Here is a 13,522-nt window from a genome sequence, read left to right on the forward strand (position 1 = left end):
TTATTACAATGGGCATTTTACAATGCCTTTCCGTGGTGGCATTGCCGCCACGGAAAGGCACGCGGTGTTCACTCAGGGGGCCCCCTGTGGGCCCCCAGAGTGAAGGCCAAAGGGGGGTGGAACACAGGATGGTACCTGTGGTACCCCCCTGCATTTACATAATCAAAGCGGTAGGCACCGCGCGGTGCCTGCCGCTTTGATTATGTAAATGCTGCACAGCATTTTTAGTATTGTGGCGGGCGGAGCACAGAGCTCCGCCCGCCACAATACTAAAAATACAGGATGTGCCCGCCACAGTGGCGGGCACATCCTAATGCTGCATGCGGGACCCCCGCCCTTAGGGCGGGCGGTCCCGATTTCCGATAGGATGGCGGGCAGGCAAAGCCCGCCCGCCATCCTAATGGGGCTCATAATCTCTACAAGACGGGCAAGCTGACAGCCGCGGCCCGCGTAGGTAAGAGTAGTGGGGCAGAGGGAAAATGAAATCAATAATTATTTTCCCTCGTCGTCGTCTGTCAAATACCCCGCCCCCTCAGCCACAGCGCTTTTACCTGTATGGGCCGCTGCAGAGCATTGCAAGCTTCGAATGCATATACAGGAAAGGTAGAGAAGATGTATTAGACGTACAGGCATCATTCACTCATTCCTGGTATAACCCGTTCATCTGCAGCGGGGTTGCAAGCTTCCCTCACTCTTCAGAACAGGCGCTGCCTGCTTATCACCTCAAACTCCCTTTCCCCTCAGAGATGGCAGGACTGGACTAGGAGAAAGCTGAAACTCACGCGATGTATTTTTGCGTTTTATTGTACTTTACGGCCAGGTATTTGGCAGAGGCTTTGCTTGGAATCTTCACCAAGGACAGCTCCTTCCCAAAGCGCACCATCTGGCAGGGGGTCTCACAAACACAGTACTCGTCGTCCTCTTCCACCAGAATATCTAGGGTTACAAAGCACACCGTGAGAGTAGGGATGGTGGAGGAACAGACGAAGAAAGGGTGGAGGAACAGAAGAAGAAAGGGTGGAAGGGAGAGAGAGCTAGGATGTGAATGTGAGAAAGGAGAATGTAGGGTAGAAGAGCAAAGGGACATAGAAAAGAGACAAGTATCACTGAAGGTAACGAGAAGAATAGAAAGAGAGTGAGAAAAGAGCGAAGGAAGGAAATGAAACGCTAGAAAGTGAATGCAAACAAGGAGAAGACTTACAGGAGCAGGGTGAAAGCTAGGGCATACAGGGTCTCATACGATCAAGAAATGTGTGAGTGGAGTAAATAAGCAAAACATTTTAAAACATGATAAACAAAAGATTAAATGATTATAAATCTGACAGTGACAAAAAAACGGTCTTATGTGCAGATCCCTAACATTTGGAACACTTGTATATGTTCATTATGCAATTAACAGAGGCTTTTGAAAATATATATAAAGGCAAAATATATTTAAAGCCACCTGCTAAACTGTTGTTGAATGCAGGCTTTAAAAGAAAATCTTAATCTGGATCTTAGAATAATAAAAGTCAGGGGAAGAAGTGAAAGCCAGGCTGCCCGAAGGGGATCCCGTTCCGCCACTCCAAATGGGTTAGGAAGGCCTCAAACCCAATGGCAAGCAAGTTATTTAAGCAGGTTTTTTTAAGGGATATTTATCTTCGTGAAAATTAGTCAGCATAAGAACTGATATGTTTGGGTCTTCCCACTTTAGGTCCAATACACTTTGGCCCCAAACAGCTGTCAGGTTTGCTGCACATTGAGATCAGGTAAATAAGTTTGTAATTGGGTGCGAAACCCCTGTCTATTCCTGAAACCATGCTATATCTCTCAGGTCGAAAGATCTTTGCCACGTGTTTTAAAGCAGACAATTCAACAATTAGAGCATGCATTTAAAGTATCTATAATAGAGTCAATAAAGAGGGTTTTTATTATCTCACGTTTAGTAGGTTTAATATTTAGATTTTATTCAGTTAGTCACAATCTACAAAGTCTTCATGACTGACACATCTGCATATCTGGCAAACAGGTGGTCTTCCCCCAAAGGTTGACTCTGTGCAAATGCACCACTGCTAAAGTATACAAAACTAGTGATAGATAGAATGCTTGAATTAATTTCAATCACTGGCCATTACCCAGGCCGCATCTAAATCCGTATAAACGATGGATTGGGATGCGGCTCTAGCGATCCCCAGTGGCTGAGATTAATTAATGCATTCCATCCATCACTTTGTTTTTTTATGCACTTTACCTCTGCGAACCAGTGCTAAAGGGCTTGTGCTCACCGAAAGCAACAACGGCAGACCTCCTATCCCGCATCTCGTGCCAGTTCCTATATGTAAGTTGCTGTGCAAACTACCCCTACGCCAGTCGTTGAGTGATGTCACTGTGCTCCAGATCAGAGAATACTGTAACAAATGGGGGTGCGCAGCTCAAGAAGTTCAATAGGCCAATGTAGTTAGAAAAAAATGACTTCTTTATTCCAAAAATTCTTTTAAAATTCATTGAGTATAGACAATCTAGACAACGCGTTGTATTCCCATATAGGGAACTTCCTCAGGACAAACAATGTGTCACGTGTAAAGCGCCCCTCGAAAAAGATGGCAGCATATAGTTGTTAATAATAGTTGTTTTGAAGTAGTTGATTTTTCACACAACAATATACTCTTATGTAGGCCTGTATATGACAGAAAGAACTTCCACTGGATATCTGTAAAAGGGGTCCAATGTGGCAAGGTGGCCCCATGGTAAAAAGTCACCTGGTCCCTGTATCTGGTCCGAGCTACATTGTGGTCTTTCGGAACATGTGACTTTCCCATGATCTAGCAAGACCAGAAGACCACAAGTGGAGCTTTGTGCTTTTAGACCATATACTCACCTAAGGGACGAAACACAATGTCTACGGTCGTGTGATTTGCAAGAAGATTATGAATAAAGAATCTTTATATAAAGACCTGCTGAATGGATTTTAATTTTGTTAAACTTGACCATTGCTTACTTTGAGTGGAGTGCTGGACCATTGTATTTTATTGTAAATTGTGGGAATTTCCCTTGTAAGCTTAGGGGTATTGAGCTTCAGGTCCCTGGCACCTTGAAATTAGGATTACCTATACCAGGTTATCGATAGGTGCAGTAATTTTGCCTTATACCCTGGGTTCTTTTGTCACCTAAAATGTTTAAATTGCATATCTCTGGTTCTACTGAAAGTGTGGAGAACTACCCACCCTCCTGGAAGTTCTCATCACTAAGGCAGAAACAACATTGATAGACCATCAGCATTGGAGGGTGGTGTTCCACTGGAAAGTTCATTACCTGTAGGGAGATAGATCACTTCAACAGTGTAGGATTCTCACCTCTCATCTGCAGAGCTATATGTGGGGCATGTGTTCTGTCTGAACTCAAGAGGTGAATCCCAAACAGGTAAAGTCTCAGCTTCTTCAGTACCCAAATCACAGCAACAGCTTCTTTTTCAATAGCAATACACCTCTGATCCATTGGGAGTAACCTCCTGCTTATGAAGGCTACATGTTGGTCTAGGCACTCCTACTTTAACTGTGATATCATAGCCCCTATGCAATGCTCTGAAGCATTCGCTGCACTATAAGGTCCTTGGATAAGTCAAGGGCCTTGAGTACAGGTGATGTACACATGGCTTACTTGAGGGTATCAAAAGCTTTCTAGCAGGCCTCTGTTCAGATCACCATGTTGGGCTTCTTCTTGGAAGTCATCGCAGTCCAGGGGGGAAGAAATGGTGTCAAATCCCTTGACAGCCAACCTCTAGTATCCAGTGAGGCCCAGGAAGGACCTCACTTGAGGCTGAGTTTTGGAGGGGTCCCAGGACAGGAAAGTCTCAATCCTGGCTTGGAGAGGGCTACACTTTGTTCCACCCACCAGGTGTCCCAGATATACCACAGAACCCTGTCCCATCTGATACTTGCTTGTCTTGATTGCCAGGCCTGCCCTGTGGCAGAGCATGAAGCACCTCCTGAAGGAGGAACAGGTGATCATTCCAGCTGGAACTGAAGACAGCTATGTCATCAAAGTAGCCAGCACTGAATGCCTCCATCACAATCAAAGACCTATTGACCAACCTCTCAAAGGTGGCAGAGGCATTCTTCAACCCAAAGGGCATCACCTTAAATTGGAAGTGTCTATCTGATGAGGAGAATGCAGACTTCTCCTTAGGACCCTCCTATCAATGAGCTCATCAGCTCAGGGGATGAGATAAGTATCAGTCGTGGTAACTGAATTGAGACCAATATAATCCATGCAGAAGCTGAGTTCTTGGGTGGCACCCAGAGTCGCCGCTTTGGGTAAAACAAACCCTTTTACTGCACAAGGGAATTTGGAGGGCTCAATCACCTCAGATTCAAGCTTCTTGGACACTTACTCCTTGATGCTAGCCCTCACTTTATCAGACAGTCTGTAAATGTTGTTCTTTACAGGCTTACTGTCTCCTGTATCATAGTCATGGGAACACAAGTTTGTGAGCCCAGGTTTGAGGGAGAACAGTGAAGCAAACTACTCCAGCAACAGGTGACAGTCCCTCTGCTGCTCTGGGGCCTGGGTAGGGGAGACACCTTGTACTGACCTATCCTGCTCCTTGGAAGGAAGGAGGCCTGGGATAGGTTCCCTCTCTCTTCCACCCCATCACCTGTCACCAAGAGCATGGTGACTTCAGACCTGTTTAAGTGGGGTTTGGGCCAATTAACAGGGAGTACTCTTAATGGGTTCCTCTGGCTCTTATGGTCCGCCAGGTAGTGACTTCCCCCTTGCTCTCTTTCACCTCATAAGGCCCTGACCAGTCCTTATCCAGGCTGAAACTCGACCAGAGTTGCCTTCTAGTTTTGCCAGAATTTCATTACTTTACTTCCTGGTTGGCTTCCAGATCTTCAGAAGCATTGCATTTGGTTTCTGAGAGCCAGCATATAGCTACCCACACCTCTAGCGGCTTCCTGGGAGCTTGCTCCACCCCTCCTTCACCAGACCTAAGAGTCCCCTGACAGGGTGGCCATAGAGGAGCTCAAATGGTCTAAACCCAACATCTTTCTGTGGCAAAGGTCTTGTCCTGCCTTAGATGTCCAACAGGGGGCATATCCTGAGTCAGACTCATTAGGAAGGTTCTGTAGCACAGGAGAACCACCAACACTTGAGTTACCCAGGCTCAGAAACCTTAGGCTTCTCCCAATAGATAAGGTGTTCGCCGGATATGTTCCCAGCTGCATGGGCCTCAGCTTGCCGCCTCAAGCTCTCAAGAGTTAGGCATTCTTTCTGAGCTCTGGAGAACTCCTCCCTGGTGGGCCCTTAACTTGCCATCCAGAAACACTCAGGCAGGTCTCCCAGGGCTTTAATGTCCTCCTCTGTAGACTTTGTGGAGTCGCCCTCAAGCTCAGCCTCTTCTCAGACAGAGGGAGTTTAAGGGGCTGGTTCCCCACGCCCTTTGACTTTCCTCTTCTTGGCAGCTACCTGGGCCATTTTCCAAGGCTCCAGGTCTCCTTGGCTACCCTTTTAGACTGCCATAGATCGTGTGGTCAGGCACACCCACTCAAAGAACCCTTACATTTCCAGGTGGGACCTGAGCTTCAGTTCCTTCCAGACACTGTGCTCCAAGTCATTCCTTAGCAAACAATATACAGGCATGGCAGGACTCACAGCTACTGTTATAGAACCTGAGACTCTCACCCACTCAAACAGAATCAGAGCCACTAGGTAGTGACTCTCAAAATTGTCTGGTACCACAACCTGGTGGAATGTATTGAGTATTATCTGCTCTGAGGACACCAGATGACCCCTTACAGTAGTCAAAAATTGCTCCAGTGTCCCTCAGAGCATGCACCCTCTGCCTCTTGGTGTACCCCACTACCTATACTTAGAAAAGTATGAACAGGCATGTTGGCTTTAGGCACAATCATTTTTTCACCCAGGGACACCAAGGTAGCCTCTGATCTACCTCCCATACTAACCTTGCCAATCTCTTCCCCAAGCGCTACAATGGCCAGCCCTTGGGTCTGCCCACCAGTGGTGGGGAGGGCTGTTTCTTCTTGGGACACCTGACATCCACCTTCACATGACCATATCTGTAGCATTCATAGCACTTAGATTCAAACTGTCCTATCTTTTTGTCAAGAAGCCCATTCTTTTTCTGGCCACTCTTCCCCCGTGAACAGTTTTTAGGGCTTTTGCAGAATTCTTTACTTTTATTTTTGTCTCCCCTCTTTCCTCTATTGGTAGCCCTGACCACCCTTTTGGCCATGCCCCGCAAAGGCCTTATTGGACACTAGGGTGCTGACCTAGAGGTCTGCCTTCTTTACAAGCTTCCTGGGGTCAGTTAACTTGCTGTCAATCAGGTGTTGGTGCAACTCTGAAGGCAAGTACAGCCCATTGAAACTACTACTTTACTTCAGAGTGGAGAGAAGCAGGCTACCAATCTTCCCAGAACCACTACTTTAACCAACCTCCACAACCACTCTATCCCCAGACATACTGGAGTAACCTGAACAATATTTACCAAACAACTTTCCCAGACTTTAACATACCAACATTTAACCCCTTCTCAATGCTGTGTGGTCTAGAAGGAATAGATTTACTCGACAGCAACCTCCCCTCGATGCAAGAATCCCCTATGACAAAAAAGGATATTACTTTGGGCGATACTACCTTAGATATCATGGCCGAAATTTGTAGCAACGAAGGACAAATTCAGTCGATTCAATCGAATCGACCATGTCCGAGGGAGGGGGAAAACCCTACCAGGCAGAGTAAAATAATCACACCACCCACCTTAACCCACAAGGAACATAACTTAGATTCAGAGACACTGGTGATAGACAAGGAAAGTAGGGCAGGTAAAAGACAGGTCCCTGCCAGTAGAGTAGAAAAACTCCAAATAATGTTCTGGAATGTTGCGGGCCTCCGAGAAATAATCTTGGACGGAAGTATCCAAGAATTTGCTAAAGAATGCCAAGTGTTGGCTCTTCAGGAGACCTGGCTCACGAAAGAAATGCACCTGACAGGGTATAAAACCTATTTCTCACCAGGAATCGCAGGAATCCATGGGAGAGCTAAAGGTGGGTTGATAACCTATATATCAAATACTATACCAGGCCTGGCAGTTACTGTACTTAGTCTAGAACCGTACTATCAAATCTTACGATTAGCATTCAAGACAAAGAGGACAATTCTCCTCGTTAACCTATATGATAATCTAGTGGAAAACGAGAGAGTAAAAATACTAGGGGCCCTTCGCAAGAAACTGTTTAGCGGCATGAAACTAACACAAGGGCTGGAACCCCCAAGCATCGTTTGGGGAGGCGATTTCAACCATCACCCCTGTGAGAAGCCCAATAGTAATGTTTGTGGGATGGGGGTTGAAACAGAAGAGCAAATAACCCACTTTAGTCACTCAGTGGTGGGAGACTTTTTAAACGAAACTATGTCAAGTCTGGACCTAGACATATTAAACCAAACAAACCCTTTATCTGGGAAATTGGATCCCACCTACGTCGGTAGGGGTAGCGAAACAACTATTGATTATATTCTTATTACAGCGACCCTTGTAACTAGGTCTACGAACTTCAAAGTTAAAATTAACATGTTGAGTGATCACTCAGCCCTGGTCTTTGAATTAACCTTAGATAATGGTCAGCCATTTGCCCAGACCATAATGTCCACCCTCGCCCAGAATAACATACAGCTTACAAAAACAAATGGCTATACCTTGGGGTGGGGGAAGATTGATCCAAATGAACTGACAAATAAGGTCGTTACGGGAGCACAACCTGCAATAATGAGATGTTTAGACATGAAGGCAAGTGAAGAGGAAGTCCTGCTCCATTTTAATTTAGTCTTAGGAAAAGTAAATGAATGTCTCACCGTAAATCAGAAAGGGACCAAGGAAAGGAAAAAAGGTTGGTTTAACCACAACTGTACAGCCGCCCACAAAAAGCTAAAGAGGGCACTAACAAAAACAATAAAAGACCAAGAGGAGATTAGGAACCTGAGAAAAACGTATAGACTCGCGTGCAAAGCGCGAAAAGAAGAACTCAAAAAAGCCTTATGGGATCAGTTGCACGAATGCTCAAAAAACAAAGATAGCGACCTATTCTGGAAGGTGGTAAAAGCACCTTTCTTAACGGACACAAAAGATCGCCCCAGCGTAGAGGTGGCCATTGAGGGACAAACTTGGGTAAATCACTTTGCAAAGATCTTTAGTCAACCCCCAGTAGTACCCCCCACAGACAACAATAGCCCAAATCAGGATAACCTATTCCCAATCCCATTGACAGTTGACTTACATGAGGTAATAGCTGCAGTTAATGCCAGTAAGAGCGGAAAAGCCCCCGGCCCAGACGGGGTGCCAGTCGACTTTTTTAAATTTAAATTAGACTTGTGGGCCCCCATCATAACAAGGGTGTTCGATGCAACAATGAAGTGTGGCCTACTTACTTCCTGGACTCAATCTATATTGGTACCCATATTCAAAAAGGGAAACAGAGAGGAGGTGACTTGCTACCGACCGATTTCCCTCCTGGACTCACTGGGGAAAGTACTGGGTAGAGTGGTACTCCAGCATTTACAGGAGAGGGTGGATGACACCGGGACCCTCTCGGATATCCAGTACGGCTTCCGAGAGGGACTCAGAACAACGGAACAAGCCCTGAACTTGGCCCTGCTGATGGGGAAATATGTGTCGGCAAAACGCGAGAAGCTCTACATGGTATATGTAGACCTTTCCGCTGCTTTCGACTGCGTTTCCCACGCAAAATTATGGTCGGTGCTGTCTAACATGGGAATAGATAAGGCTCTTCTGACCCTACTTAGGGAACTCTATTCCAACGCCTCCTCCAGGGTTCGCTTTGGAGTACGGGGCGAGCTGTCGGAATCCTTTTCCGTGGAGCGCGGGGTCAGGCAGGGGTGCGTCCTTGCCCCCTTTCTCTTCTCCCTCTACACCAACGGTCTTGAGGTAGAGGGGGCCTGGACTTGCCCCGGGGGAAAGACCGACTGGTCCCCGCGCTCTTGTACGCGGATGACGCGGTGATCATAGCACGCACCCCACGCGAGCTACAAAAATTCCTGAACAGCTATGCGAAATTCATGAGCGACCTGGACCTTCATATAAACATAAAAAAAACCTATGTTATGGTAGCTGGTCCAACTAGGAAACACGGAAAAAACATCTTCCTTAATAACGGAAAATTAGAAACTACCCCCCAGTATCCCTATTTAGGGAATATGATAGATGACTATCAACTGGAGAGCAGCAATAGAAGCGCGTAAACACCAACTTCTGCGCTCTATTGCCGCCCTAATGAAATTTGCACAGAAATTAGGGAAAAAGCCCCCGGTTGAACTTCTCCAGATCGACAGAGCCAAGGGCCATTCCATCGCACTTTATGGGTCGGGCCTGTGGGGACATAAAAACACGAAAGCCCTCCAGGTAGCAGAGAACACCTTTACGAGATTTCTACTTGCGGTCACAAAAAGAGTTTCCACTTTTGCCTGCAACGCAGAACTGGGGCTGCCACACATTGAGGACCTGGCCAAAATTGAACCTGTACTTCTTTGGCGTCGAATAAGGGTGTCAACAAAAAATACCCTTACCAAAGACATTATTGCTGACTGTATGACCCTAGACTGTGTTGAAAAAATAGATTGGTTAACATACGTAAAAAAAACTTTTCACTGATCTAGGAAAGGCAGAGTATTACTACAATCCTGAATCCATTGCTGAAATTCCAAAAAAAGAACTAAAGGCAAAGGCGCTGAGCCATTTTGAAGAGTTATGTATTACCGTGGAGATTAAGAAACCATCTGTACAGCACTCCCTAGCGGTCATGACCACCCTGGAAATGGAACCATACCTAACTTATGTCGACTCGCAGTTTGAACGATTCTTACTAGCGAGATTCAGGCTAAATATTTTCCACAGGGTTGTAGCATTTCCCAACAGAAACAGCTGGGAAGAAAGTTTAATGGCCTGCCCATGCGATGAACTATCTGAGCAGTCAACAATCCACACAGTACTGTTTTGCAAATTCTACTCTGCACATCGCAAACTTTGGCTAACCCCCTTGCTCCGAACCTTAGACCTTAGAAGGTGTCGTCCTGCAATGCTGTGGCTGCAATTTTTAAGTTCTGAATATGTATGCAAAGTTGTAAGCACTTTCCTAAAATGTATTTTTAAGCACAGGCTAAATCTTCAAAACAATAATCTCCAATCTCCCTGATAAAATAATGGCAATATAAATTTTAAATGAACTGAATATGTTTTAGAAATGTTAAAATGAATGAAATGTATGAATGTTTTTATGGTTTCTTTGTAAAACTAAAACCGAATAAAGATTTTACTACTACTACTTACTTTACTGCCCCTCACCCAACCACTCTGTGCCTTGCTTAAGTAGTCTAGGAAATCCACACAAGACTGATTTGGCAACTTCTGGCTGTCCCTGAAACTTCTCAGGTGTAAGCCCAAACTTGGTGAGTAAAATGGCCTTCATTGGAGCATACCTCATCAAACCCCGACCTCTAGTGGAAGAAGAATGTTCATCCCTACTGTGGGCACGTGTTCCCACAGGCTTTCCCCCAATCCTCCTTTGGGACCCTGTGCATCCCCAGGGCTACTCCAAAGGCAGAAATCTATGTGCCTATACCATCCCCCACCAAAAAGATGAACACTAGCTCTTGAGCTCTTGTGGTATATGTGCCCTCACCTCTACATGGGATACTGGATTGCTGCCATCATTGCCGCTGGACTCTGCTTTCTGTAAGGTATAGTTCCTTAGGACTTGCTTATAGAGCCAGGAACAGTTTCCTTGCAGCGAAGGCCCTGTCAGTCTAAGTATTCTCCTTCTCCAGGGACAGTTTCTTTTCATCTAGGACTCTCAGAGCAGCTGTCTTCACCATTTTCAGACTGGTCATATGGGGATAAAACGCGTTGGCTGGAGTTTCTGATGATCTTAACAAATTTGGAATAAAGAAGTTACTTTTCTATCAATCTTTGCCTATTGGACTTCCTGAGCTGCGCACCCCCATTTGGCAAAATAGTTTCTCATCTGGAGCACAGTGACTTCCTACAACGGCTGGCGCTGAGGTCGTTTGCACGATATACTGATTTATTTGAACTGGCGCAAGGTGCGGAATAGGAGGTCCGCCGTTGTTTCATTTGGATAAATGTCCTAACATGTAATAGAATGCACCCTGCCTTAGGGCTCTAAAGGCTTGCTGTAGGGGTGACTTACAAATAGTATATGCAGTGCACATCGGCACTGCACACAGACAATGCGCAATGTTGTGTTTTCAAAATGTCTTATGCCATTCCCTGCAGCCTGCAATGGCAGTCTACTCTGCATGCAATTTGTGTGAATGTGTTTCTATTCGGGTGGCATAATACATAAAGCAGCCCATAGGGACCCTCTTTAGTACCTATGCCCCGGGTACTAGTGATACCATTTACCAGGGTCTTAGAGTGTTGCTAAAGTTCTCCCACTTGACTAACAATCAACAGTTACTTCGTTTTTTGGGAATGAGCACTGGCACTGGTGGAAACCCAGTACACTTCCAGTCAACAACATCAGTACCTGTGAGCAAGGGGGAGGAATGTCAAAAAGAAGCACTTTCCAACAGGGAGGAAACAGGGATGCAAGACATGAAGTAAAGGCAAAAGGAGAAGACAAATCAATACCAAAAAGAAGGAATACGGAAAGAAGAAAGACAAAAGAAAAGATAAATAAGAAAACAATATATAATATACAGAGAGAAAAGAGAAAAGAAAGGAAACAGAGAGTATATGCTAGGTGGTAGATTCACTCAGTGGTTTATGACTAAAAGAGACATTTTGGCATTAGCTGCCTAGACAAATCCCAGTTTAAGTTTTAAATAGATAGATCTATATTTATTCCACAGCAGGAAAGTGAATGTGGCACAATATCTCATTTTATTTAGAGTAACAGTACTAACAAACGTGCATTCACATATTTCTTACCCCAGTACAAAAGCCAAATCGCCATTTATTACCACTGTAGCTTCAAATTCACATGAAAGCATCATTGTTTACTGCCTCACAGATTGCATGTTACAATTACTTTATACATGGAAATAACTCTCCTTACATATACATCACAGGTCATCAAAACCCCAGCGGTGGGAGATCACGGAGCTTTAACCTTTAAAACCCTGATCTTTAGGACCCAGAGCAATGCAGAAGTCTCAGAAAGGGAGCTTTGGCTGAACAGCCGCTGGTGGCAGGTACTGTGACTATATATAATGACCAATAAATAGGCATATCAAAGGACACCACAGCAGCAGCGTACTTCTGGTAAGGATCACTATATCTAGATGTGAAGGCATATTAGAAACATATAACTGGGGTAATAAAGAGATAACTGTAGTATGCTAGTAATTAGTAGAGGTATGTATTTCTTTAAGTAGCATGTATCCTTTGAATGCGTGGGTATTCTATGTTCTGTTATATGCTGTTGTAGAATGTTATGTATTTGCCTGAAAGTCAGTTCCTTGTTGGCTGCTGATCTATTCAGACGTGCTCAATTCTTCGGATTAAATCTACTTGCAAACTTCTACATTTGATTCATTATTTCAGGAAATACTACAAATATTTTGGCGACGATCGGGCTGATATGGATTTTTTTTAAAGAAATCTTACTTTTTTTTTCTCTACTGAAATCAACTTTCAACTTGTATTTTTATTTTATCGCTAAAAGAAGATTTCACCCAATTGCACTTCACATTTCCTTTCGTGGATTTTCTATTTGACCAACCAACTTTTCCGTTTCAACAAACAAATAATGTACGGAAAATAAGGAAGAAATATGATGAACTTTGAAGCAGACAAGATTTAATTCCTTTAGCGGTGATTTGTGAGTAAAATTTGCGCTTTATTTATTTCTTCTTCTAACAAAACACGAATAAGGTATTTGTTATTTACCTTTGAATCGCGTCTCCGTTTCTGACTTCACCGCTCTGCTCGCGCCCCTGCGTTGTGAGCCAGCGGTGCATAGCAACAGAACAACGCGCATCACGTCACACGCTTTTCCCTTGCGCTTGTAATTAAAGGTCAGATTAACGTGACCTCACGTATACGTGCCGCCATTTTGGATTTTCGGCAAAACTATCCCAAGCACGTCTGATTCTGTTTCCTCGTCTCAATTTACAAGCGATTTTCTTTTACATGTAAGTTTTTTTGGTATTTCATTGCCATTTTTGCTATTTCTGAACTTTCGTTTTGAAGCATTTTTAACGTTGGATACATCTTCATAATATTTTCATATTATTTCTGCCTGTGCCATGAGTAATTGTAACACTAATGATTCTTCAGCTTCTACCAGTACTTCTAATGCTTCTAATTCTTCTTCATGCATCAATATTAATATCAGCACGCCCAAATAATTTTTTACTTCACCTGGTGATCCAATCGGTAAATGGGCAGAATGGAAAGACAATTTTTTAAATTATATTGCTACCTTGGAAGATAATGTTGGTATCTTGTCTGCTGATAGGAAAATGAGAATGCTTTTACATAGTCTTG

General features: G+C 44.4%; 1 protein-coding gene across 1 annotated transcript in view; it reads right to left on the bottom strand.

Moving 5' to 3' along the window:
- Positions 1–13,522, bottom strand: part of LOC147722751 (acid-sensing ion channel 1C-like) — a 657,309-nt gene that overhangs the window by 226,767 nt on the left and 417,020 nt on the right. The window contains exon 6 of the mRNA XM_086965218.1: positions 783–936. Within this exon, the coding sequence (XP_086821344.1) occupies positions 783–936 (154 nt within the window). The remainder of the gene's footprint in view (positions 1–782; positions 937–13,522) is intronic.

Source organism: Lissotriton vulgaris, chromosome 4_1 (assembly GCF_964263255.1).
Source record: "Lissotriton vulgaris chromosome 4_1, aLisVul1.2, whole genome shotgun sequence".
NCBI lineage: Eukaryota > Metazoa > Chordata > Amphibia > Caudata > Salamandridae > Lissotriton > Lissotriton vulgaris.